Here is a 26,978-nt window from a genome sequence, read left to right as displayed (position 1 = left end):
ATTGTCTCTGAGCGCCTCAGCTCAAGGCTACCACCCTACCTCTTGAGCCACAGCCCCACTTCTGGTTCTCTGGTAGTTAATTGGAGATAAGAGTCTCACAGACTTCAGTGCCCAGGTTGGCTTTGAACCATGATCCTCAGATCCTGCCTGAGCCACCACACTTGGCTTAAATCCTTTTTATGTTTTTTGTAAGTCCTGGGGCCTGAATTCAGGGCCTGGGCATTGCACTTGGGCTTTCCTCAAGTCTAACGCTCTACCACTCGAGCCATGGCACCACATCGACTTTTCTATATATATGGTACTGAGGAATCAAACCCAGGTCTTTGTGCATGCTAGGCAAGGACTCTACCACTAGACCAAACTCCCAGCCCCTTTAAATATTTTTAACTGACCATATTTTAGAATTGAGCTTAATCCTTCATAAGCCTCAGAGTGAGAAGAGAATATTTCTCAATATAAATTCTGGGTATAGTCACACTTGTCTTCATGGATACAAAGAAGTTGCTTTGTTTCCATGTGTTCAGAAACATATTTCATTTTATTTTTCTCACTGCATTTAAAAATATTCCAAAATAGGGATTTCAGAATTTGTTAAAAAAAGATTATGATGTGATTACTAGTTATTGATAGAATTCAAATAATATAGTTTAGAACTACCAAGTGTTTCTAGTTAGAAGGAAAGTATAACATTGCCATGGGTGTCAACACTTTCAGTTGCCAAATCACAGTTAGATTAGAACCTACAAAACTGTGTTCTCGGTAACAGGAGCACTGAGTGTTACAAGGTTTAAAATAGATGTCATATGATACCAATTATAACTCAGTGAAATTTTGCAGTCCTAAGAACATATACAGAGCATAAGCCAAAATGGAAGATGCTCCTGTTTTCTATGGCTTCAAAAACATTTTTATTACTATGTTCGCTACTTTCTTTTTCTTCAAGCTTTTAATTAAAGTTTCTTTGGCTCTCCTTACCCATTTCTATATCGTCAAAGGAAATAGAAAAGAAGCAGCTAGGATAGCAGAAGAGATCTATGGTGGAATTTCAGGTAAATGAATATATGAATTTATTCCCAGTAGTTAAAAAAAACTTCCTACATGATTCATATAAGCAGTGTTGTAAAAAGACAGATTTTGTTTATACTTGATTTTGAAAGGATAATATTGGTTACATCAGCTCATGAAAGATTCTCAGCTTTATTTTTGCTAGTTATTATTTAAGAAGGAAATAGTGGCTTTTAAATGAACCTAATGCAAAAGTTTATTTCTGTTGGCCAAAAGAATTACTTACATAGCATTATGTTGTTTAGTCTGTCAAACTAACAATAAAAAGAGCATTCTAACAAGGTAGTTTTCCTCAGGGTAAAGTAGCAAGTACTAAGTGTGACACAATAGTTTTATCATTTGTAAATGGTTGTTATGGTCAGAAAAACTTTTTGCTAAACTTGTACATGGCTCTGGGCAAAGCATCACAAGTGAAGTTAATAAGCTTAGACATGCCAGGTTTTTAGTAAAACATCCTAAAGTAGCATTTAGATATTAGTCTGCATTTCTTTCAAGAACCAGTGCACCTTAATTGTGAAATGCTGCAAAAGTAAATGTTACATACCCCTGTTTCTGTTGGAATTGTTGCTTAATATTTATTCATAAACAGTTCAACATTTCCATATGTATTTTTAGTGTTTGTAGAGGTTCCAGGATTACATCATTCCTTTGCTAGTGTCGGTTTCAATTTACACCCAGGATTCTGTTTCAAAATAGACTAATTTGTGATTCTAATACACTAGACTACTCAGGAAGCACTAGATATCAGTGGTCTTACCCAAGACAAAGCATCAAAATGCTTCCATTAACTGGGAAAAGTGAGAAGAATTTTGAAGTTTCTGGAAGTATCAAATGGCCTGGACTGTGGAAAGCGATTTCTTTTGGTGATTACATTTGTCACACATTTCAGGGAGGTATGTAATTTTAGAGGGAAAAAAAGAATGTTTCCCTTTAATTTCAACTTTACCTTTTATCTGGAAAATTATTTTCTAATTTAACATGTAAGTTCAGTCAGGGATTTTCTACAATATTTACTAATTTTGTGTTCTCATAAATGTATCATCCTCAAGGTTTAAATTAGGTAAAGTACAACAAAATCAGTATAATCAGAGTGTAAAAAAAAAGCTTTCCCCTGTTGCTACTGTGTGTGATTCCTATATTTATGGAGCTTAGTGAAGCTCACTCTTTTTTTTGTAAGATTTTTAAAATTTGTATACATTAGTCGTATGAGGGGAGGTACAGTTGAAAAGGTTTTATAGTAATCAGAGCCCATACAAGCCTGGTTTGAAGTTAAATCTAGAGCTAGCATTCAAACATCTTAAATAGATCCATTCACTCTAACCATCTCTCTTCACTTGTTTCAACTTCTATGATAATGCTCATTTAAGCTGCAATTCATTGTGTTATAAGGTCAAGAACATGTTTTCAGTTATCATTAACAAGAAGCAGAGGTGACAGTAGTACATGTTATTTTTTTCTCTGTATACTTTCTTTGATTCACTCACAAATACATGTATGTTCCCAAGAGGTGATAGTAATTCAGATTTGGTCATTCTTTCTTTAATAATGTGGCCGTAACATGCCAGAGCTACTATTTGCCTGGTTCTTATAGGTTTGGAGGGCATTGTTCGTAGTCAGGTACTATATATTAGGTATGTTAAAAATAAAAACAAACATTTGTGAAAGTGTTAGATGTTAATCAGAAGTTATCTTTGCCATTTATCAGTCAAATAAGTATTGCTGGAAAAATATATGATGTTTAATTAGTAAGTCAGCCAATGGTTTACAAAAATCTCAGCTCAAGGTTAAATGTCTTGATTCTGGTAGTATAGTCTATTCCTGTAAACTGTTAGTAGCAATGTCAAAAAACAAGGGCAGTGGAAACCTCAGCCAGGACTCTGAGGTCCTACACACTGTTGCTTTTAGAAGCTGTATCCTGTGTCACATCCCTTCGTAAATGTCATTATTTGGAGGGCAAGGTTGTAAAATCTCTTCGACATTTTTTCTTTGAGTTTCGTATTATAGACTGATTATTTGATATGTCTTTATTGTTTAAGCTATTACATTTGTATGTGATTCATCAATTGAGTTATGTTGTGGTTAGCTGATAGTAGTGGTGATCTTTAAAGCTTCTTTGTATGTTTTGTCAAAATGATATATATATATATATAATATCAATGTTTGAAATATTATGGTTCTTGGCATTCTGTCTAGCATCAGATATATCAATGAATCTTCCCTTCAGACCACAGTTATTTCATTTCTGCAAGTACTATCTTTCTCTAAAGAGAGAGATGATTTTTTTCAGCTTTTGCTAATTTATATATCCTGTACAAACTTGATCAAACTTTATATTATTTGGTAAAAGTAATATGTATGGATAGCTGACCTAATCTTTTATCCATAACTCTTAGCTCAGACATGTTTTAGAGTTCATGAATTTGATGGCAAAAGGTTACCCAGCATTCAAATATAGTTATACTAAATAAAAATAATACAAATAATAAATTTTTAAGCTGAGTCCTGGCCATTTATTGATACCAAAGCCACATGCATCAAACTGGGATAAAGTTATTTTCTATAATGGGGGGAGCGGGGTCGTAATTGTAGTGCTATTGTAACCTATCCTTTTAATTAAAAAAATCTTTTAAACTAAAAGAAGTTTTTTTTCTTTCATTGAAATTTAGTGAAGATTTATTTTAGCATAATGATAAAGCAGGGAGAAGGAGACAAGAGAAACATTTCCAGCTTCTCATACTGGAAATGGGAATCTGATCAGTTCAAAGAATATTACAGTAATCCCTGTCCTTATTCTAGATAGAAGGGGGTAGCCTTCATTTGACTGCTACTCCTTTTCTGGACTTACCTTCCAAGCAACTGTTTCCTGTCCAATCTATTCCACCAGGATTTTATTGCCTTTGTTTAGCAGTTTGGCCCAAATTTTACCTGGTCTTATTTAGTTCTGTTGCTTGTTGTCTCAAGCTTTTGCCTTACCATCCTGTAGTGGTTTCTTATCTCAGGTAATGCTGGCTTTTTCATATTGGAACAACTAGTTCTTGGCAAAGGTTCTGCCTCCCCATCTGTAACCATTAGCTCAGCTTTACTGCCCTTAATGGGTTCAAAGGAGCCTTCTTTTTAAAATGGACATTGTGTCTAACACAGTTCATTGACTGAACTTTATCTCCTGACCAGAACTGGACAGTCTAGAAAACAGGCATTATAACTTAATTTTATTTGAATATTTCAGATAACTCAGAAATTTTATTACGAAAACATGTTTTTTTTTCCAAAGACTTTTGGTCTCTCCAATATATTTTCAATTATTCTAGGTTCTTGCTTTTATTTTGCTTAAAAATGAATTCTCTTATGAGTTTTGTTCTCTTTCATGAATGCCATGGGACATATGGACATATTTCATCACATAATTTCAAGACGAATAAAAAGAATGTTATATGCGCACCAGAGATTATAGTCAGGTGATAATTTAGAAGAATAGGCCAATAATCTTAAATGCTTATTGAAATCAAAGTAAAACTTGTTTAAAACTTTATAAGAAATGATTGGCCTTTATCTTGAATACTTGAAATGTAAACAACTATGTCCTCACTAAAACATTTTTTTAACTGAACTAAGTACTTACGGAAATAAAAGCATCATGAAATGATTATTCAAAGAAACAGGGAATTTGAGATAAAACTCCCATTCTGAGAAAACTTCAAAGAGGGGAATGAAAAAGTACTTGATCACTTTTTTGCACATCATCAGGAATAACCAAACATATTTGAAAAATAAACTGTCTTCCTAATGTGTCTGCAGCTCTGTGACCCAGGCATTCTGCCAAATAAGTAAAAATAGATTGGGTTAGAAGAGAACCATTGGGCCTGCTTAAGTATTCATTTATTTGGAGAGCTTAGTTGTATTATTTCCTGGGAATGGGAATGGAAAAATTCCCAACCTGCCCAATAAATTTTATCCTTTTATTTTTCACAATTAGCTCAATTAACAAAAGGAGAATGATAAGAATGAGATATTGTGTTGGGAACAAGATGAGAAAAACAAACTCTCACTGTGTCAGCTGCAAGAAAATGATTCTGTGTGAAAGCCCTTCTTTGAAATAAGTGGTGAGAAAAAATGGTACTGGCAAGGTTGACTTTTCTCTGTGTATATGCTGATAATGGAACTTGAACTCAGAGCCTAGTCTCTGGCCCTTAGTTTTTTGCTCAAGGCTGATGCTCTGCCACTTGAGCCATGGCTCCACTTCTAGTTTTGGTGGTTAATTGGAGATAAGAGTTTCACAGATTTCCCTCCTGGGACAGTGTCAAACTGGCCTCAGATCTCAGCCATCTGAGTAGTTAGGGTTAGAGGCATTAGCCACCTGTGCCCAGCTTGAAAAGTTACTTCTGAGAATGATTTTGTTGCCAGTTTGGAAGGTAATTGTCACACTCTTTATAGAGATAAGGTAGATGCCAGAGTATCCTAAAACAAGTAAATCTACCATGGATATGGGCAGAATCTAGAAATCAACCGTTCTTAAAACCAGAGCAAGCTATTTTTTTAAGTCCCAAACTTGACTTTTCAGACTTCTTTTGACACTAACCGGTGGAGCAAAGTGGCTATCATGTATTTTGGAGTGTTATTATTTATAAAGCAAGACATTTTCTTTACCCATTAGGATGTAAGATAGACAAAAGCTTAGATTAGGACAACCTGAAATAAGGGAATCCTGATATTTCAACTCCAATTTTTGTGTATGCCAGTTACTGGGTTTTGAAGTTAGGGTGCTCTATTACTTGAGCTAGAGAGTTGGAAAGCAGAGATGTAGTCAGTAAACAGCTCAGGACAGCCACCCTTCCCTGTTTGCCTGTCGCCTTCCCTTCCCTTCCCTTCCCTTCCCTTCCCTTCCCTTCCCTTCCCTTCCCTTCCCTTCCCTTCCCTTCCCTTCCCTTCCCTTCCCTTCCCTCTCCCTTCCCTTCCCTTCCCTTCCCTTCCCCTTCCCCTTCCCCTTCCTTCCTTCCTTCCTTCCTTCCTTCCTTCCTTCCATCCTTCCATCCTTCTTTCCTTCCTTCATCTCTTTGTCAGTCATAGGGATTGAATTCAGGTTATGAATGCTGTCCCTGAGCTCTTTTGCTGAAGGCCAGTGCTATACCACTTTGCACCACAGCTCTATTTCACGTTTTCTGATCGTTCATTGGAGACAAGAGTCCCACAGACGTTCCTGTCCAGGCTGGCTTTAAACCACAATCCTCAGATCTCAGCCTCCTGAGTAGTGTGTGAACCACTGGCACCCAGCTTCCCTCTTGCTTGATGCAATGGAAGATGGCACCTCAGGCTTACCACGATGACCTCAGAAGCATGTGATGAGGATTCAGGGCATCAGAGGATTCGGCCTTGATGGAAGACACTAGGTGATGTGACAATAATGCCAAGGAATTAACCTGGGCATGAAGAACTCACAGACCTCAATGAAGCCTGCAGCTGAGTGCCAGCAAGTAGGAGTATCTTCCCCTTGTTATCTGGGGAGAGTTTGTCCTCATTCTTCTTGCTTCTTCCCAATTCATAGAGTACCAAGGGAGCTGGCACTTAGGACTAGGAGGCAGAAGGCGTGTGAAGAACATTCTGTTCTTGGGCCGGAGAGAGCCACATCCTAACCCTGGAGTAGGGAGTGGGGAGTGGGGAGTGGACAGGATCTGTGAAGGGGATGAACAATGACATTTTTTTTCCTGGGAGGGGGTGATAGTGAGTCATTTTTGAAACTTTTTATGAAAGTATGACGTAAATTAAGAAAGGTACAAATGCATAGTGGACGGCTGGGTGAACATTCAGAAGGTGAACACATTAGAAGAGGAGTGTTCAAGAGCAAGAGACTTGGTCTATTGTCAGGATGACTCCAACGGTACCCAATCGCCAGGCACCACCACTGCTGCAGTTGCTTTTGACTCCTAATGCCTATGGTGAGTCTGCCTCCTTCTCTCCAGAAGTGTTTCTCTTCTGTGCAGAACGGAATCACACAGAAAATGCTCTTTTGCATCTATCTTCTCGAATCCATTCAGCATTAGACCTGTGAGGTTTATCAATGCTGTATACATGATTACCATGGGTCTTAGCGCGGTGAGTTGAAGAAAGTTAGGAGAGAGTTTGAAATAAAAGGAATCTGAAATAGGATGAGATAGGTGGTTAAGGCTCTGGCTTCCCACTGGGAGAAATAATCATCAATGCCTTGCAGAGAGATAAAGTTTAGTAGTAATAAAGCCACTTCATGGGGAGAAACCCACTTGCCATTTAAGACTTGTTTTTATGTTTTAATAGAATATTAAAACAAATTGAGTTAGCCATTACATGAGATGCTTGGCTCCAGGAGGCTTTCCAATTTCAACATTTTTTAATTTTTATTTTTTTATTAAAGAATTTATTAACATTGATTTTTATATTATATTTCAAATGATGTATTTAACAAATATTCAAGAAGGGAATCTCTATATACAATCACTGGCACTTAGATTTTAGAACATAATTAAAATTAGGCTGAGGGTTGGTATGCCATAGATACATATTAATCTATGTAATAAAACATTCTGTCTAGAGAGTCATAGATTTTTATGTCTATGTAGTTGTGTTTATATTTCCAATACCATGTCCATAGCATTGGGTACACAAATAGAGCTAATCATGCTGAGTGAGACAAGTCAAGACCAAAGTAACAAAAGGTGCATGGTATCCTTAATATGTGGCTATTAGATTCAAACAGTACAAGAGCGAGGACTCAATATTTGCGTATCTAATTTCAACATTTAACAAATAACTTTTGGAATATTGAGCCAGGTGCTGGTGGCTCATGCCTGTAAACCTGAGCTACTCAACAGGCTGAAGCTCGTGGTACAAAGCCATCCCTGACAGGAAATCCCATGAGACTCATCTGCCATTGACCAAGAAATAAATAAAGGAAATGGGGGTGTGGCTTAAGTGGTAGGGTGTGCTAGCTTTAAACGAAGAAGCTAAGGGACAGTACCTAGGCCCACTGCCAGCAAATACACAACAATTTGGAATAATTACACACACACACACACACACACACACACACACACACACAGTTCTTGTGAGTGGACCCTCAACCTAAACACAAAACTCACTTGTGCCTTATACTTATGCTTAAACATATAGCCTGAAGGCCATTTTATGTAATTTTTAATTGGGCTATAAACAAGTTTCCAGTGTGAAAATTTCTACTTGTGGGGCTCATGTTAATGCTGTAAACCTAAGATAAATTTTGCCCTTTGCAGCATTTTGGGTTTCCATGATCATATTAAAGGTGTTCATTTTATAGTATTTTTATAGAACTCCAATCAACTAGCTATTGATAGTAAAGCAGAATAACATAATAGGTGAATTTGCCTCTTCCACTGGTCAGTGCTCATTTGTAGGCCATGAGTGGGTAAAGACTCTCCTCCCAACTTAAGCATTAGAGGCTGACTAATCAGAACTTGCCTTATTTTCTTTATTAAACTGAACTGCTGTATTATCTCATTTCCAACTCATGCAAATAAATGTCTAAAGTGGCAGAGTTTTCTTCAGGGGGACAGTACTAGGATTAGAAATAAGGCTTTGTACTTACTATGAGAGTGCTCTACCGTGTGAGCCATATTTTCAGCCCCCCTTTTTTAATGTTTTGTCATTCTCTGCTACAGGCTTGAATTTTCGCCAAAATCCAACTTCCAACTGTGATTCTCACGTGTTTCCCATATATGTTAGATCACAGATAAACTACACCATGTTTGGCTTGTTTATTGCAATTCATGCTGGAGATTGGCCTCAAACCACAAACCTCCTGATTTCCACTTGCCACATAGATAGAGCTATGGCATATACCACCATGCCAGCCCCCAAGGAAGTTTTAAAATATTCTGCTTATCAACTTTTAACTAACTCATAAACAAATGGAGGAACAATGCATAATATATTAAAATTTGTTATACAAGCTTTAACAGCCTGGTACCAGTGGCTTCCACCTATAAACCTATCTACACAGGAGGTAGATCTGAGAATCATGGTTCAAAGCCAACCTGGGCAGAAAAGTTGGTGAGATGCTTACCTCCAACCAAGCAGCAAACAGCCAGAATGGAAGTGCAGATCAAGAGTGCTATCCTTGAGTAAAAAAGCTATGGGAATATACCCAGGCCCTAAGCTCAAGCCTCAGTATTGGCATTAAAAAATAACGAAAGCATTACACATTCATGATAGGAAGGAATCACAGAATTCTTTGTGATTTAAAAAAAAACACATTTCCTTAAAATTTTGGAACTGATTTCAATCAACATAAAAGTTACAAAAACATTACAAAAACACTTCTCCTTTCCCACAGTTTCTCTTTGTATTTATTTTCTGCATGTCTTTGGAACCCATTCAAGGTCAAATGTGTAAATGTTGTGTCTTGTCTTTCCTCTTCAATTTGGAACAATTCCTCAGTACTTTCTTAAACTGGTTATTTTGTAGAATGCCCACTCAGTGTGAGCTGGTGCACTGTGTCCTGATATGAGCCAGGTTATGATTTGGGGGTCAGAAATATCTCAAAAGAGATTGTGTGTTCTGCACATTATGTTCCCTTTGATGGCATATGATGTTGCTCATTGCATTCCATCACATGATGCTCAGGGCCAATTTCGTTACATCTCTGTGTTTGCTAACTTTAATCACTTAGACAAGGTTTCTGCAATTCTGTTCCACTGGATTTTATAATCAGTAAGTATGTTGTGTGTGAGAGGGTGATAGTTGGAGGCTAATTCTAGTGTGTCTTCATCATTTCTAAGTTGGAAGTGTGTCGTAAGGAAGCAGTTTCTCTTTTTCACATTTGTGTCATATACATATAATATGTATATATATAATACACACATATCAGTGAGGACTTAGAAGTTCCTATTTTATTTCATATATCCTCTTATTTGTATTTTATTATATATTTGGCTCTCAGAGACTGAAGTGCTTTTCACATAGTAGATTACTATTTGCTGACATATAAGGAAATGGAAATTCAAAGACTTTTGGCCACATCCTGACTTTGTCAGAGAGAGTGATCAAGGTAGGACTTGAACCCAGGCAGTCTGACTCATGCGACTCATGCTCAGTCATTACACTAAATTACCTACATCGAAGCTATTAAACAAACACCTTTATTTAGAGAATTATCAAATGAAACAAAACAAGTATGATAAAGTATTTGCCCTGATTTCTTAACAGTTTATGGGTGGATCTTTTGGGTATGGATGGGGGCGAGGATGAAAATGGAAGTTCACTGATCTCTTTGGTTCCTCACTTTACCTTAGTTAGAGCTATTGGAGTTGAGAGTTAGACACTATTTAATCAAATCAATTGTTTGTTAAAACTGACATTCAAAAGCCAGAAACGGCTTCCTTCATCCCACCAAATTAATGAACTTTCTATTTTCTTCATCACCTCTGAAAGCAGTGGCCAAGAAAGCCTGATGCCCCATACCTGCTTTCTTCTGCTTCTCTCACACCTCTTCCATCCCTTTACAGTGGGCAGCAGTGAAAGAAGCTTCTAGATTTTAATTCTTCACTTGGCTTATGTTTCAGACTGCTGGGCTGATCGCTCCCCACTTCATGAAGCTGCTGCTCAGGGACGTTTACTGGCCCTGAAAACTTTAATCTCACAAGTAAGTAAGCCGAGGACCTAAATCTAGGTGCTATAATCAAGTATCGTGTGTGTGTGTGTGTGTGTGTGTGTGTGTGTGTGTGTGTGTGTGTGTGTGTGTGTTTGTGATGATAAGGGGGCTTGAACTCAATGCCAAGGAGCTGTCCCTGAGCTTTTTGCTCGTTGGTAGCACACTCATCACTTGAGCCACACTTCCCCTGCTGGCTTTTTACTGCTTTGTTGGAAATAACAGTCTTATGAGGGAAAATACAAACAAAAAAAACCCCAAACAAACAAACAAACAAGATTCTCATGGACTTTTTTTTTCTCAAGCTGGCTTTGAACTACAATCCTCAGATTTCAGACTGACTCCTGAACAGCTAGAAAAACAGACACGATTCACTGAACTTAGGTCCTAACATTGCCTGTTCAGGCATATGTCTCCTTTTGCTTCTCATCATTTACTCCTTTCTGAACTGCCTTGTTGTATGCCTCATCCCCTGCCTTCCTTTCTAGCCCTTCCTTTACTTCAGAGACAGTGTTTGTGAGGGATGATGAAAGATACCCTCAAATTTATGTTTGCACTAAGTCACCTAATTCACATTAGTGGACATTAGTGATGTGAGGACTGAAGTTATTTTTATCAACTGTTGCTGTATAACAAATAAATTCTAAGCCCAGTGGCTCAAAAGAACAGACATTTAGATCCTTGAAGTTTCCCTAGGTCAAGGAACAGCTTCCAGACTGCACAGTTTCAGCCAGGGCTGCAGGTAGCTCATGGCACAACTGTGAGAGGATCTCCTTTCAAATTCACTCATGTGGTTGTTGACAAAGTTTGATTTCTTCACACATGGGCCTTCCACAAGACTGGGTTATGAGACAGCAGCTGGCCTTTAACAGAGAGAGTGCCTAAGAAGGAAATGACAGTTTCGTTTTTAAAGAATCTAATCCCTGAAGTGACATCCCATCTTTTCTACCATATTCTAGTCATTGGATATCACTTCAGTTACACTCAAAGGCAAAACATTAAATGAGACAAAGTGAGGAATTGGAATCACTAGGTACCACCTGAGAAGTTTAGCCCAGTAAATTACTATTTGAAGAAGAAGCCTGAAAATAACTTGACCAAAAGATTAGAGCTGGGGGCTGGGAGTTTGGCCTAGTGGTAGAGTACTTGCCTAGCATGCACCAAGACCTGGGTTCAATTCCTTGATACCACATACAGAAACGCTGGAAAAAAAGCTGGAAATAATGCTGAGGTTCAAGTGGTAGAGATCTAGCCTTGAAAAAGTCCAAGGACAGTGCTCAGGCCCTAAGCTCCAGCCCAGGACTGACAATAAATAAATAAATAAGGCTGGGATGTAGCTCATTGGCAAAGTGCTTGCCTAGCAGGTGCAACATCCTGGGTTCGATTTCCAGTACCAAAAAAGAAAAGATACACAAAAAAATACAGTTAAAAAAAACAAACAAAAAGATAAACCTTATACTTTTGGAACATTTATCAAAGTCTTAGTTATTAAAGGGGTTTGTATTTGTATTTATGACTGCATAGAGAGGCCTAGTAGATATTTGTGAAATGAATAAAAGCACACATACCATTTGTTTTATTTGTCATTTTTCTTTTTTGTATACATGTACAAAATCAGTCATTGTGTCTGTTTTTACACATCCTGGCTCTTACCTACTTTAAGAATTCCTTGCCATTTTGCCTGTACTTTGAGTAGCTAGGATTACAGATGTGACCCACCAGTGCTTGACTGAGTTGTGTTACTTTTGTAAGAAAGTAAGTAGATAGCAAATGACAAGCCCTGGATTGATCTTCAATATTGCAAAATATATATGGAGGTAAATAAATACCTATCTAGCAAGTATGAGGAGTTCAAATCCCAAGACTAAAAAACACACAAAAAAACACAAAACAAAATCTCAAACAAAACAGTGATTAGTAGAAACAAAAAGAAAATAGTACTGACTAGAGTGAGGGGCTTTATACACAATTTTATCACTTGCTCATTTTTTTCCATCTGATTTGATCATTTTAAAATACGTAATAGAGTCACACAGTTCAGAGATTAAAATGATCCTAGCTACTCAGGACTCAGACTTTTATTGGTTGAGATGAGGTAACATTAACTTTTTGCCAGGGCTAAACTTCAAACTATGATTTTCTTGATCTTAGGCTCTCAGAGTGGCTAGGAGTTTTATTTTTTGAGATATGGTCTGGTAATTTTGGACTTGATTAACTCTATTCCATTCACATGTTAGCTTCAGTGGTGTGGTTATATGTGTGAGCATTCTGTAGGAAAGTTCAACTTTTTCTTGCTAGGACTTTGTGCCTGACTGTTGTCCCTGATCTCTTCAGCTCAAGGCTACCGCTCTACCCCTTTGAGCCACAGTGCCACTTCCACTTTTCTAGTGGTTAATTGGAGATTAAGAGTCTCATGGTTGTTAGTGCCCGGGCTGGCTTTGAACCTTGATCCTGAGATCTCAGCCTCCTGAGTAGCTAGGATTACAGGCATGAGCCTGGATCAGTCATGGGGCTTATACTCTCTAGGCCTGGGTGTTTTCCCTGAGCTTTTCAGCTCAAGGCTACCACCCTATCCCTTGAGCCACAGCGCCACTTCCAATTTTCTAGAGATTACCACCTTATTCTTAACACTAGTTAAAAATACGTTTTTAGCCTGGAGCTGGTGGCACATGTCTCTAATCCTAGCTACTGAAGAGGCTGAGTTCTAGGGATCACAGTTTGAAGCCAGTCTGGGCAGGAAACTCTGTGATACTCTTATTTCCAGTTAACCACCAAAAGCCAGGAGGGTAGCTCTGGCTCAAGTTGTAGAATACCACCTTTGAGTGAAAAAGGGACAGTGCCCAAGTCCCAAATTCAACTCCTTGCACTGTCACTATATATATTTCACTTTTAAAAACTTCATTTCAAATTGAAGTATGTGGCAAATGTGAGTAAAACATTAAACCACCTGGAGTAAATATAGTACTTGCTATCACTAACAGCTAGGGAGCCTCAAGATTTAAGCATAATTCGTGCTCTGTTTCTTCCACTTTCTCATGCATAATGTATCTCATGCACTCCAGATGGGCATTCAGGCCTGTCCAGCATTATATTATATTCCAATATTCTGAGATTTTTGCACTGTGGCAGGCTTGCCACCTTGTGGACTAGACTTTTTTCTTTTCTTTTCTTTTCTTTTTCTTTTTTTTTTTAGCAGCAATCACTTTTATTTTAACCCTGTGGTATGCCAGGCACTATTCACAGCACTTTCCACGAATTCTGCACTATTGCTAAGCTTTCCTTGATGATCTATTTATTATTTTTTTCTGACCAAAATATACTGATTTTTTAAACAAATAGCTATGAGAAAGGATTCCAGAAAATAAAATACAAATAAGAAATTCAAACATTAGATCACCATTTCTAATTTATTCTAATCCTAATTATTTAGTCCAGAAAACAAAACAACAAAGGTCAAAATGTGAACTGAAACATTTTAACATAAATCTAGCACATGCATTCCAAGGTTCCATTGTGAGGAATTTTGTTAAAATCTGTTTAATCATGACTAATACTATGTAATTGAGCATAAGGAGCTCAAGCCATTAAATGTGATCCTTCCATTGATACTCTCAGGTTCTATCAGAATAAAGCAGACAATTTCTGTGTGGTCTGTTCTTGCACAAGGTATTTAGTCATAAAATGGATTTTTAGCAATGTTTTAGATTTGTCAAGTAACTGGCCATTACCTGAAGAGAGAAGAAAAGGTAAGCTTTGACTAACAACTTGTCCAGAGTTGTGTGGCAGGCATAGTCTTTGCTTCTAAGGTTTGGGTTGAGGGCACAGGGTCCAGAGTCTGGCAAAATAGTTTTCATTTCTTAAAAGGAATTCATATGTGGAAAAAGGAAACAGAAAAAAATTGGGACTATATGAGATGCCCAATTTGAATCTTGTAGCATAGCTCTCAAGGGATATATCATATTCATGGCTTGAATATGTAAAGGCCCCTGGAAGTGAAGTAAAGAACAGACAATAGAGGGCTGGGCCGGGATTTTGGCCTAGTGTTACAGTACTTGTCTTGCATGCATGAAGACCCAGGTTCGATTCCTCAGTACCACATACACAGAAAAAGCTGGAAGTGGTGTTATGGCTTAAGTGGTAGAGCTCTAGCCTTGAGAAAGCCCAAGGACAGTGCTCAGGCCCTGAGTTCAAGCCCCAGATCTGGCAAAAAAATGAAAAGAACAGACAATAGAGAGAAACTTCTGCTGTTGGTCACAAGATGCAGGCAGCACTGTGGAGATCTGGCAGGACACAGTGAATCCTGGGTTGTAGACTGAGGTTCAGGCACTGGATTTTGAAAGATTTCAATAGATTGGTTACAAGGCAAGATGTCAAAAGCAGGATTTGTCATGGACAACAGACCTGGGCTCTAATTCCTTCTCAGGATGGAAAAGAGTAATCATGGGGAAAATCAAGGTAAGAAATTAAAGATGTCCAGCTGATAGGCTGTCCTTGTCCCATGAGCTCCAGGGAGAGGAAAGTGTAACACGGAAGTATGGGGCAAGAGAAAAGACACCTGGGTAAGGAAGTAAGGGCTAGGACCCTCCATGTAGCCTCAGATCCTGGCTCTTCAGAAGACTTCATTCTGTATAAGTGAAGGTGTATGAAGTGATGCAGCTGTTACTAAGCACTCCTAGGAGCACTCTACTGGAATTGCTTTTCTTTATGTGGTGTGTGTGTGTGTGTGTGTGTGTGTGTGTGTGTGTGTGTGTGTGTGTGTGCTTACGTGTGCATGTGCATACTGGTACTAGTGCTTTAACTCAGGGCCTCACATTCTCTCTTAGGTTTTTTGCTCAAGGCTGGTACTGTGCCACTTGAGCCACACGTCCACTTTTGGCTTTTTGCTGGTTATTTGGAGATAAGAATCTCCTGGACTTTACTTCCCAGGCTAGCTTCCCACCACAATCCTCAGACCTCAGTTTTCTGAATAGCTAGGAATATAAGTGTGAGTCATCAGTGCCCAGCTCTGAATTTGAACTCAGGGTGTGGGCACTGTTCTTGGGCTCTCTCAAGGCTAGAGATCTACCATTTGAGCCACAGAACCACTTGCAGCTTTTTTTTTATGTAGGTGGTACTGAGGAATCAAACCCAAGGCTTGATGGATGCTAGGCAGTCACTCTACAACTAGGCCACACTCCTGACCTGCAGTTCTGTCTTCTGACCCTCTGTCCTCCATCACCTTCTCTTCATAACTGCTTGTGTTTTTACCCACAGCTGGCCCTGGCCAGTCTCTGCATGGACACACTGCAAGTCCTTCAAGGATTTCTATGCTTCTATTTCACATTCCCGCCTTTTCCATCCATCCTGCTGTCTCCAGTGTGAAGCTAATTTATTAGCTTCACATCTTCTACAGTTCAACAGATTCATAGGTACCTCATTTCCTAGAAGACACACATTCCCTATTTTGGAAACCAAAGCCTTTCATGATCTGGCTCTAGCTTTCTCAATGATCTCAAACTCCTCTGTCTCCTGTTTCCCCAGTCTCTGGGCGCTTTCTTATCCTCAAATGACCAATAATCAGGGTTCCTGATGGCTTCTGGCATTTGCATATTCCATTGCTTCCCAGAGGCATGTTATTTTCTTGTCTTCTCAGTCGGGAAGTTTTGGTGCTTCAAGTCATATTTAAACGCTACCACATTTATGAATTTTTTCTTACTTCCTAAGCCAGTCTCAAGGATATCTCAGGCTTCCAAGTGCAATTTGAATATACTTCCAGCATGATCATATACTTCCACTATTGGTTTTCATTTTTCTACCTCTTCAGCTTTTAGAGGCCAGAGACACATGTCAAAGGTTTTGAAAACTTAGAGTCTAGCAAATTGTCTGGCTCTGAATACTGAACAAAAAAAATGTGGCATAAATGACTTTGAGGTTGTCATGCTGTGTTTACTTTGTAGGCCATGACTTCTGTCTCTCCCTATCAGGTGTTAATACTGCACCCACAGATTGTGAAAACGTCAGAAACCTGTTGAACCACATTGCTCTTCTTGCCATAATGAGTGCAACCTTTGACTCTCTTTTCTCCAAATTATAGGGTGTCAATGTGAACCTTATGACAATAAACCAGGTCTCTTCACTACATGAGGCTTGCCTTGGAGGTCATGTTGCCTGTGCTAGAGTCTTACTGGAAAATGGCGCACAGGTGAGTACTGACTGTGTTCTTAGTTGTGTCTGCCCAAGTGCATTTGTAAACACTGAAGACATTTTCTTCTGGACTGCTTACTCACTATGGTAAGGACAATTCTAGTCCCATCTATGTCCATATCCTATCATTCAGATTATTTTTTTCTTTCGGCCTTTTACAGTATGAATAGTCAAATGTGGCTCTTCACAGGAATCCTTTCAAACTACATGAAGACTTACAAATTCTTAACAGGAGTCAGGAGCGTAGCCTAGCAGTAGAGTGCTTGCCTAACATGCGTGAAGATACAGATTCGATTCCTCAGTCAGTATCACATACTCAGAAAAAGCTGGATGTGGTGCTGTAGCTCAAGTAGCAGAGCACTAGCCTTGAGCAGAAAGTGTCCAAGGACAATGCCTAGGCCCTGAGTTCAATCCCCAGGACTGGCAAAAAAAAATAACAGAATAATATAGCAACTCTTAACTCATTACCCTAAAACAATCATTATTTTAACTGCTCAAAATCATCCATTTAATGAAGGGACCTTCAGGATATAGAAACAAAAGCCATATAATGAGTGATTGTTGTCCTTAATGTACTATGTTCTCTCTCATCTCTTTTGCTGTCCCTTGGTTATCTCTTATTGTTACTGTATCTCACTTTGTTATCTGATATATTGTATATATTTTTATCTGGTTATTTGAAATTGGATAGGGAAGGGGAGAAAACAAGATGAGGGGCGGGAGTGAGGGGAGGGAAATAGGGACCAAGACATGAGAAAGGGTATCAATATATGTGAAGTAATGCACCTTCTATCTGATGAATATATTAATTATAATAAAAATATATGGAAAAAATCTGATCAAAAAACCAAAAAAATCATCCATTTAAATGAGCTTTAATTAATAATACATTTAAAAACCTACAAATTAGCTGGGCCAGGTGGCTCAGGCTTATAATCCTACCTGTTCTGGAGCCTGAGATCTGAGAATCATGGCTTGAAGCAAGTCCGGGCAGAAAAATTCATGGGACTCCTATCTTCAATTGACTACCATAAAGCTGGAAGTAGAGATATGGCTCTAGGGGTAAGGCGGTAGCCCTGAGCTGAAGAGCTCAGGGACAGTGCCCAGGCCCAGAGTTCAAACCCCATGACCGACAAAAAACAAAACAAATAAAGTGTTCCTGGCACAATTGGTAGTTCCAATTCCATTGTAATGATTCATGTACTTCTTTTAGGTGGTGCTGCTCTGTTACCTCACGTTACCTGAGTAACATGAGCTTGTGAGTAATGACAAGTGGTGGTGAAGATAAGGCTAGGTAGCGTCTTTTCTCTTGAACTATATGATTGGAGTCACCAGCAGAATACTGGCAGAAAATCTTAAACATTTATCTCTTCTGAGTAAGGAGTTTTAGTGGCTATCAAAGAGAAAAATATAAGAGTGGCCTCTGATCTTTTGCAGTTTTACAAATGTGTGGCAATAATGCTATATTATAGCCTTTAACCTTTAAACTGGCAATGAGAACAGGATAGGAAACAGTCAGACAGCACAAAGTCCCTAATAATTGGTAGTCTCATTGATACCTCAAACTCAACACATCTGATGCCATGCTTATCATGTTCTTCCCTCTGGGACTTTCACCTTATACTGGATTTCATTTCAGGGATTGAACACAACATTCTTCTAGTCTATCAAGCCTAGAAATTATCTTTGCTATTGGTCCCTCAAATTAATCACAAAATCTGGCTGTTTCTCAATTCTAAGGTCTCCTTTGTTGTCCCCTAGTGATCTGTAGCACTTGTTATTGTAGCAACAGTATCATCTATTGTGTTCATCCTTTCTAATGAAATTCTACCTGCTCAAGAGAAAGCAATTTGTTTCACTCATCTTCTTTCTACAACATTGCTTGCTGATATAAACTAGGAGATAAAAAAATAAACTAGGAGAAAGATGACAGGAAATCAAAACATGCAGATTTGCCAGACTTGGTGGAGTGTGTGTTTGGAGTTGGGGGTGGAGAGTGAGGGGTGATACCTATAAAATAAACATCAAGCCAGTTAGATTAGAGGCAAAAATAAAATTTAAATCCCTAGCATATGAACTTAACACGTATCTCCCTGTGCTTGTCTGCCTCTGCCACGTTGGCAGAGGTCATCATGAAATTTTCAGTATAGAGAAGACTATAATGTGCAATTTTACTTGCAAAGCAAAATAATTTAGAATCTTGATTATTATGAGCAGCTATCTTTTGTTATGGAGTAAAATGGCCAGCTCTCAAGCTCTAACTGTCTGGCTATCCCCATGTTCTTTCCAGTCTATTCTAGATACTCCTCAGCCCTACAGATCCTCATTTGCCTCCCACACCCTTAGGAGGTACCCAGGATGGTTGGAGATACCATGCTGGTGCTATTTTCTCTAAGTCTTTAGCTTGGTCATGATCTCTTTGGGAGTCACAGTTTGGGGGAGGTACATGCAATTTATATCAATTAAAGCACAGTAGAAAATTGTAGCAGCAAAGGCCATAAAGTAACAAGGAGTTGCCGAGGAGATTTATTTCAAGCCCAGAATTTGGGATTCAGAACTAACTGACTTCTCCAATTCTTTTTTTTTTTGCCAGTCCTGGGCTTGAGCTCAGGGCCTGAGCACTGTCCTTGGACTTTCTCAAGGCTAGAGGTCTATCCCTTGAGCCTCAGCACCACTTCTGGCTTTTATCTATGTATGTGGTACCGAGGAATCGAACCCGGGTCTTCATGCATGCTAGGCAAGCACTTTAACCACTAGGCCAAACTCCCGGCCCCTTGACTTCTCCAATTCTTTTGGCTCTTGTCATATTGGTTCACAATTGGGAGTGGAAGGATGAGCTCCATACTGATGGAAAATGGAAATCATTGTTATGTTTATTCATGGATTACTAGGAACTAGGGAATACTGTAATAAGTATTTAACATACAGTAACTCACTGGATCCATTGATAATATCACAGGGTTATTTTATTGTTCTAATCCTGAGGTTTGAACATGGCTTAGGTCTGTGAGCCTTTTTGTTCAAGGCTAGTATTACCTTTTAAGCCACAACTGCTTTTCTAGATTTTTAGTGGTTAACTGGAGATAGAGTCTCATGGACTTTTCTTCCTGGGCTGGTTTCAAACTGCAGTCCTTAGATCTCAGTCACCTGAGTAGCTAGGATTACAGGAGTGAGCCACCTGCACCTGGCTGAGCTAAATGATATGGAGTTCCTTTCTTCCTTCATTATCATAGGGAATTATTCCAGGAATATACATAGGAATGCATAGTTGGATTGGGTGGTAACATTGTAATAAATCCTCTTGGTTTCTCTTTGCCTATCATTAGGTCAATGGAGTAACAGTTCATGGAGCTACTCCTCTCTTTAATGCTTGCTGCAATGGCAGTGCTGCCTGTGTCAGCATGTTGCTAGAGCATGGTGCCAAGGCCCAGCTTGACATGCATCTGTGTTCACCCATCCATGAGGCAGTGAAGAGAGGTAAATGAACTACCACAATGCATACAAAAGATTTTGGTCTCACCCAAATATCCACGAAAACCCAGAAGTCTCAAAGTGGCATAATATAGTCCCTTTATATCCCCCAAATCCCAGTTTAGGGAGACACTCTTTCTTCATGCCTTTACTTTTCTTGGCTGTCATTGTGAGGTCAACTGGTAAAGCCAAGATAGTCATTATGACCTTATGAACTGTGCTGGGTTTGTGTCTCTGCTTTAGAAGTGAAGCCATTCATCTTTAAAGCCCATAAAACATCAGCCATTAACTAACAATAAATTATGGAAATGTCTGAAAGCCAAAGATGATATGGCTAATGGACCAGTAACTGCTCATAAGTAATAAGCTGTAAATGAGCTAATGACTTTACGGTATAATTCTTGATTTTAAGAAAAGATCAAAGTGAAAAGGCAGAATATTAGAAATCTTGAAGTTGACTCAAGACTCCTTCTGAATTATCAATTCCTCTTGGAGTGAAGGGAGTAATTTAAGGAATTTATAAAATATTTACAGACTAAACATCAAGCAGTATCTGCCTTTGAGCCAGGTATGGTGGTTCAATTTTGTAACCTTGACCTCTTGGGAGGTAGAGATCTAGGTGTTGTGCAGGGTTCAAGGTCAAGGCATAAAAGTTTGTGTGAATCCATTTTAACCAATAACTGGGCTCAGAGGAATATAATCACAGTTTTATTTGTTTAGGAGTTTTTACCTACAATTTCCAAAAGAAAATAGACCTGGGCTATGTACAAAACCCAGTCCAAAGAAACAGTCCTGTAATTTTGTGTAAAATTAAATACATTCCTTACTTGAGTGAAATTATTTTATGTTTCACCAGGTCACATAGAGTGCATGGAGATTCTGCTGGCAAATAATGTTAACATTGACCAAGAGTTGCCTCAACTTGGTACTCCCCTGTATGTGGCCTGTACCTATGAGAAGGAAAATTGTCTGAAGAAGCTTCTGGAATTAGGTAATAACCTGAAATCATTTTTTTAAAGAAGAATCAGTTCTGATTGTTTTTTTTATGGATTCAAACATGAAGTTCTTACCAGGCTAGGAAAAAAACCATTCATATCACGTTTAATATCTGAATGCTAAAAACATGTTTTTCATGAGAAGTATCTGTATTTCTCAGTCCTGCTATGTTTGGTGGTGGTTCTACATACCTATATTGTTTCTCAGGTGTTCTCAAAATGGCTGCCAGCAACACCTGAATTTATAGCTTTCCTCATCCAAATGCAGCAAGAAAGAGGCTCTTACTGAGTCACATGTCCATCTCTAATTAATTGAGTTGGTTTAGGGAATGCAATATATTGATTGGCTTAGGCTGGCATTTCAGTGTATTCTGCACTTATTAGGCTTCCCTAGAAAAACACTAACAAAGAAAAAGATTTTTCCCTAGGGAAAACTCTGGCTAAGGTTACTAGGAAGATAGTGGTGGATCATTTAAGACATCACACATCTGTTAGAGACTTTTTTTACAACTATCTTGATAAATATATGAGAAATATTAAATGATATATGTAAAAATCGTTTTAGAGAAAAGTAAAACACCCTGAACATATCATTGGTTAAAGATTTAACACATTTAGCCATAAAAGTTGAAGCTATAGTAATTTCTTTTTTGCCAGTCCTGGGCTTGAACTCTGGGCCTATGTGCTGTCTTTGAGCTTCCTTGCTCAATGCAAGCGCTCTACTGCTTGAGCCACTGCTCTACTTTTGGCTTTTTTGAGTAGTTTGTTGGAGATAAGGGTCTCATGGACTTGCCTGCCAGGGCTGGCTTCAAATTGTGATCCTCAGATCTCAGCCTCCTACTTAGCTAGGATTACAGGCCTGAGCCACTGGTCCCTGGCTCTTTTTAGTATTTTTTAAGAGTGTATGTGTGGAACTGTAATCCTAGCCACTCAAGGAGGCTGAGATCTGAGGAACAAGGTTCATAGCCAGCCTGGGCACAAAAGGACCTGAGACTCTTATCCCCAATTAACCACTAGAAAACGGGAAGTGGGGCTTGGCTCAATGGTAGGGTGGTAGCCTTGCGCTGAAGAGCTCAGGGACAGCACCCAGGCCCAGAGTTCAACCCCCATGACCTCCACACACAAAAAGTGTGTGCGTGTGTGTGTGTGTGTGTGTGTGTGTGTGTGTGTGTGTGTGTACATGTGCATGCACTGGTCTGGGTGCTTAAACTCAAAGCTCAGGTGCTATCCAGAGTTCAGACATCTTTTTTTTAGCTTCAAAAATATAAATATTAAGTACATTCATCTTTTTGTAAAAGACAAATATAAATAACTCTATAACATGAGCTGCAAATATTGTTTTTGAATGTCATAGTCATACATTTTGTATGGGAAAGCATCTAAGTGATTTGAAATAACTATAATTTTCTAAACTCACTTTTCTTACTCAAATACTTTGGAGTGGTCATAGTGGCCTTGCTGCTTTGTAACTCATAGTGTTTTCAATGATGTGGCTAATGTGTTGTAGGCTTGTTATGTTTTACATTTTTACTCCATTCACTTGTGGCCATCTGCTTTATTAAGGAGCCAATCCTGATCAGGGCCAATGGCTGAACACACCACTTCATGCTGCAGCTAGGCAGTCCAACTTGGATATCATCTACATGTTGGTTGACTACGGGGCTAACCTGAGGCTCAGAAACGCACAGGGCAAAACTCCACTTGATTTGGCAGCTCCCAAAAGCAGTGTGGCAGAGGCACTTATTCTCTGTGAAGGTAAGGAAGGGCTGGAGGTTCCATTCTCCTTTGTGAGCTCATAGTCCCCTCTCCTTTCTGTCTCATATCTATTTTTCTTCTTTTTTTATCTGCAGTGGTATTATAAGAGGTGACAAGACCTGGCATCATTGCTATGTATTCTGGGATGTTTAACATATTGTCATTATTCTCTAATAACAAAGAACAAACACATATACATACACAGGACCAAATTAGTACTTTATATTTTCCACACTAATATAATCAGGCCATCTTGCATTCATTATGAAACAGCCAAACAACTATGTCTATTCAGGTTCTATTCCTCAAGACTGAGGAAACTAAAACTTTTCTTTGAAACACTAGGAGACAATGCATGGGCACATTAGATATCCAGGTTTGTCTTGTCTAAGGAGCATCGATGATAGTTGCACATATATGTCATATATGATGAAATTATGTAACCTTGAGACAATGTAGCCATCTTATCTATAGAAGGAGTTTCTATGCTGTTTGTATAGTAATAAAATCGCCTAGTGACACATTTCTCAGATTGGATCCAATTGTTAAGTGATATGAGACTGTATTTGAGTAAGATGAAGTAAGAGGAAGACAGAAGCTGTATTTTAGAAACCTGAATAAACAGTAAAGCCACATGCCCCTTCTTGAGATCAGGGATTAGGTTGGTCTTCATTCTCATTTCCTCATTCACACTTCCATGATAGGGGTTATGAGCAACTAGAGATACCAGGGGAGGATCGGTGAGTTTCTGAATTGCTTCAGGTCCTAAATTCAACAGAAAATCATTTAGATGTCCATATAGGAATAAATTTTGTTCTGAGCCTTTGTTGATCATTTGGGTACTGAGAAAAATAGTCAAAATCTTTTTAATGACTTAGCTTCTCCCTAAACCATCTGATTCTCAAACCCTGGCACTCGTATCCTTACTCTTTAGAAACACTTTCCAAGTGGGAGGAATCCAATGTCATGGACTGGTTTCATGTAGTGAAATCACTCTCCTGTTTTATGTGCCTTCCAAGTGGTTTTCTTTGCTTCTTTATAGCAATAGTCTTCTTGAACTTTAAGGTACATATAACTCATCAGGGTTTCATGCTAAATTTCAGATATTGATTAAGGATGTCCACATGAGACCCTAGCAAGCTCCAAAACAATGTCAATGCTACTAGCCAAGGGGCATTTTTTGACTACTGTTGTCCTTGATTATTTCCAGTTGTCTAGACCAATAATTGTTTCTGTTTTATTTGAATTTCTACTGGAAGAGTTATGTTTCTTAGCCAGATTTAGTTTGGAAAGGATCCATGCAACAGATAATTAGTGAAAAAATGTAGTCTACAGCAGTTTGCACATTTTCTCTTATAGGTCTAGGATTTACATCTTTAGAAATCAAATTCTGTTCTCTTTATTAATAGAGGCTCATGCTCTCCCAGGATAAATACCAGCAGTATAACAGTTCTGGTGTTTGAAATTCTCTAGGCAAGTTGGACAATTTATCTGAATTACTATTTTGTTGAGAGCCTTAGTTAGTTTTTTTTTAATTAAAAAAACTGATCCAAACAGGAAAGGATGATTTCCTTTCTCAGTTCCCAAGATTTTAACTGAAGATAATTGTTTAGTATTCTAGGTAGATACCAATTATTACTTGGATGCCCCTTGTTAATGTCAAGTTTAAATGTCACTTGGGTATTTGCATATAAGGTTACAATAGGATTTTCTACAAAAGTTTGTTCAGGCTAATAATTCGATCTGCTGGAGAAAATTTTGGCTTAGAGTCAGGTTAGGAAGTGATGGAATAAAATGAAGGCCCCTGTATAACTGGTATTCTAGATATAATACTGTTCAATTATATTTGGGATTCTCAACCATTTTTTTTTTGTTGTTCGAGACTGGGACTTGAACTCAGTACCTGGTGCTGTATCGAGAGGCCCACCTCCAACCATCTTTTTTCACTCCTTAAGGATTCAAAGCTATTCCAAGTCACAGATATGATGAAACTCTACAAGACTTGTTCAGATAATATAAAAACTAAGTGATCGAATCATTTCTATGTATCTCTATACAACTTGGATTTTTTTTTTTACAATGATGGAGGCCCGCCAAGTGTTGGTGGCTCACACCAGTAATCCTAGCTACTTCAGGAGGCTGAGATCTGAGGATCACAGTTCAAAGCCAGCCTGGGTAGCAAATTCCATGAGACTTATCTCTGATTAACCAACAGAAAACCGAAAGTGGTGCTGTGGCTTAAGTGGTAGATTGCTAACTAATGTTAGAGCTCAAGGACAGTGCCCAGGCCCAGAGTTCAAGCCCCAGAACTACTACTACTACTACTACTACTACTATTACTACTACTACTAATAATAATAATAGAGACCCCTCCAGATGTGAAGCAGGACTCAGGCAGCATCACCTCATGGGCAGCTAATACTGGCAGGACCAGGAAAACTTTTTTTTTTGCCAGTCCTGGGCTTGAGCTCAAGGCCTGAGCACTGTCCTTGGACTTTCTCAAGGCTAGAGCTCTACCACTTGAGCCTCAGCACCACTTCCAGCTTTTTTTTTGTATGTATGTGGTACCGAGGAATCGAACCCAGGTCTTTGTGCATGCTAGGCAAGCACTTTAACCACTAGGCTAAACTCCCGGCCCCCAGGAGAACTTTAAAAGCTATTTAGCCCTGGAATGTTTCCTAGCACTGCCTCTGTGACCACACAATTCAAATTCTCTCTACTTGTCCCTCTGCTGTGAAGTTATTTGGGAGACTTGCTTGTGTCGTTTACACTTGCATTTTTCCCTCACCTAGAAAATGTACTGTCATTAGCATAGGCAATAATGAAATGAATGGGGTGCATTCCCTGTAGGCCCCACCACTTCTTTCCTAACTTGCCTCTGGATTGCCATACTTTTCAGTATCAGTAAAAAAAATCATCACAGGGGGATCAATTCAAAGAAAAACATCTTCTACAAACGGGCAAATCAGATCCTGTCTGTATGGTATTCATGCAGATCCAGCTACTTTACTATGTTTAGAAAGTTGCAGCCTCTGCTGGGAAATTCACACCATTTTTATTTCCTTTCTCAGGCCCTCCCACTCTTTCTCAGCTCTGCCGCCTCCGCATCCGGAAGTGCTTGGGCCGAACCTATCGGCAAACCATCAACCAACTGCATCTGCCAGAGCCTCTGGAAAGATTCCTCCTGTACCAATAAGAGGAATTACATGCAGGAAGATACTTGGAAATAACTAGGTTGTTTTCTGCACCTAGGGTATTTAGTATGTACATTCAATGGCTAGACTCTCAGTATCTTCTAATAGTTCAGCCAATTAGAGTAACCCCCCAGCAAACTGTGTTCTCATTAACCAAGGGGAAACCAAGATCCTCTTAATTATTAAATATTCTAAGTAGTAATTCTTCTTAAACTATGAAGTAGTGCACTTTTCCTTATGAGTTAGACTCCTCTAGTACCTACATGACATTTCTGATTAAATCTAATGCCTAAGATTGTAATGAAGTATATCAAACTGTCATTGATTTACTTCTCTTCTACTACAGCTCTTTGTTTTTATTCCTTGAATAAATCTCTTCTATGACTTTGATGTCCCTGCCTTTTTAATACAGAAAAAGCTAAATACAGGTGGGGAGTGTGGCCTAGTGGTAGAGTGCTTGCCTAGCATGCACCGAGCCCTGGGTTTGAGCCTTGGTACCATATACATAGAAAAAGCCAGAAGTGGTATTGTGGCTCAGGTGGTAGAGCTCTAGCCTGATAAAGCCCAAGGATAGTGCTCAGGTCCTGAGTTCAAGCACCAGGACTGGCAAAAAAAAAAAACCCTAAATACATTGGAAACACTGCAGTTATTTAGGCTTCCAGTTTC

General features: G+C 38.8%; 1 protein-coding gene across 3 annotated transcripts; it reads left to right on the top strand.

The window, feature by feature from the left end:
* Window positions 1-853: 853 nt before the first annotated feature.
* Asb11 (ankyrin repeat and SOCS box containing 11) lies at window positions 854-26,640 on the top strand. Of its 3 annotated transcripts, none has more exons than XM_090326902.1 (7): window positions 854-1,049; window positions 10,629-10,708; window positions 16,788-16,895; window positions 20,224-20,374; window positions 21,225-21,359; window positions 22,927-23,118; window positions 26,190-26,640. In XM_090326902.1, the coding sequence occupies exons 1-7, from the start codon at window positions 869-871 to the stop codon at window positions 26,312-26,314; spliced, it is 972 nt and encodes a 323-aa protein (XP_090183028.1). In that variant the 5' UTR covers window positions 854-868; the 3' UTR covers window positions 26,315-26,640. The 3 variants fall into 3 exon arrangements, with proteins under 3 accessions (XP_090183028.1, XP_090183030.1, XP_090183029.1); XM_090326904.1 differs by lacking the exon at window positions 854-1,049 and adding an exon at window positions 1,251-1,958 and having other exon boundaries at window positions 26,190-26,639; XM_090326903.1 differs by lacking the exon at window positions 854-1,049 and adding an exon at window positions 6,882-6,995 and having other exon boundaries at window positions 26,190-26,637.
* The last annotated feature ends 338 nt before the right edge of the window (window positions 26,641-26,978 follow it).

The sequence above is a fragment of the Megascapheus bottae genome, chromosome X, assembly GCF_031878675.1.
Source record: "Megascapheus bottae isolate mThoBot1 chromosome X, mThoBot2.hap1, whole genome shotgun sequence".
NCBI classification, from domain to species: Eukaryota; Metazoa; Chordata; class Mammalia; order Rodentia; family Geomyidae; genus Megascapheus; species Megascapheus bottae.
This window is presented reverse-complemented; position numbering and strand designations above follow the sequence as displayed.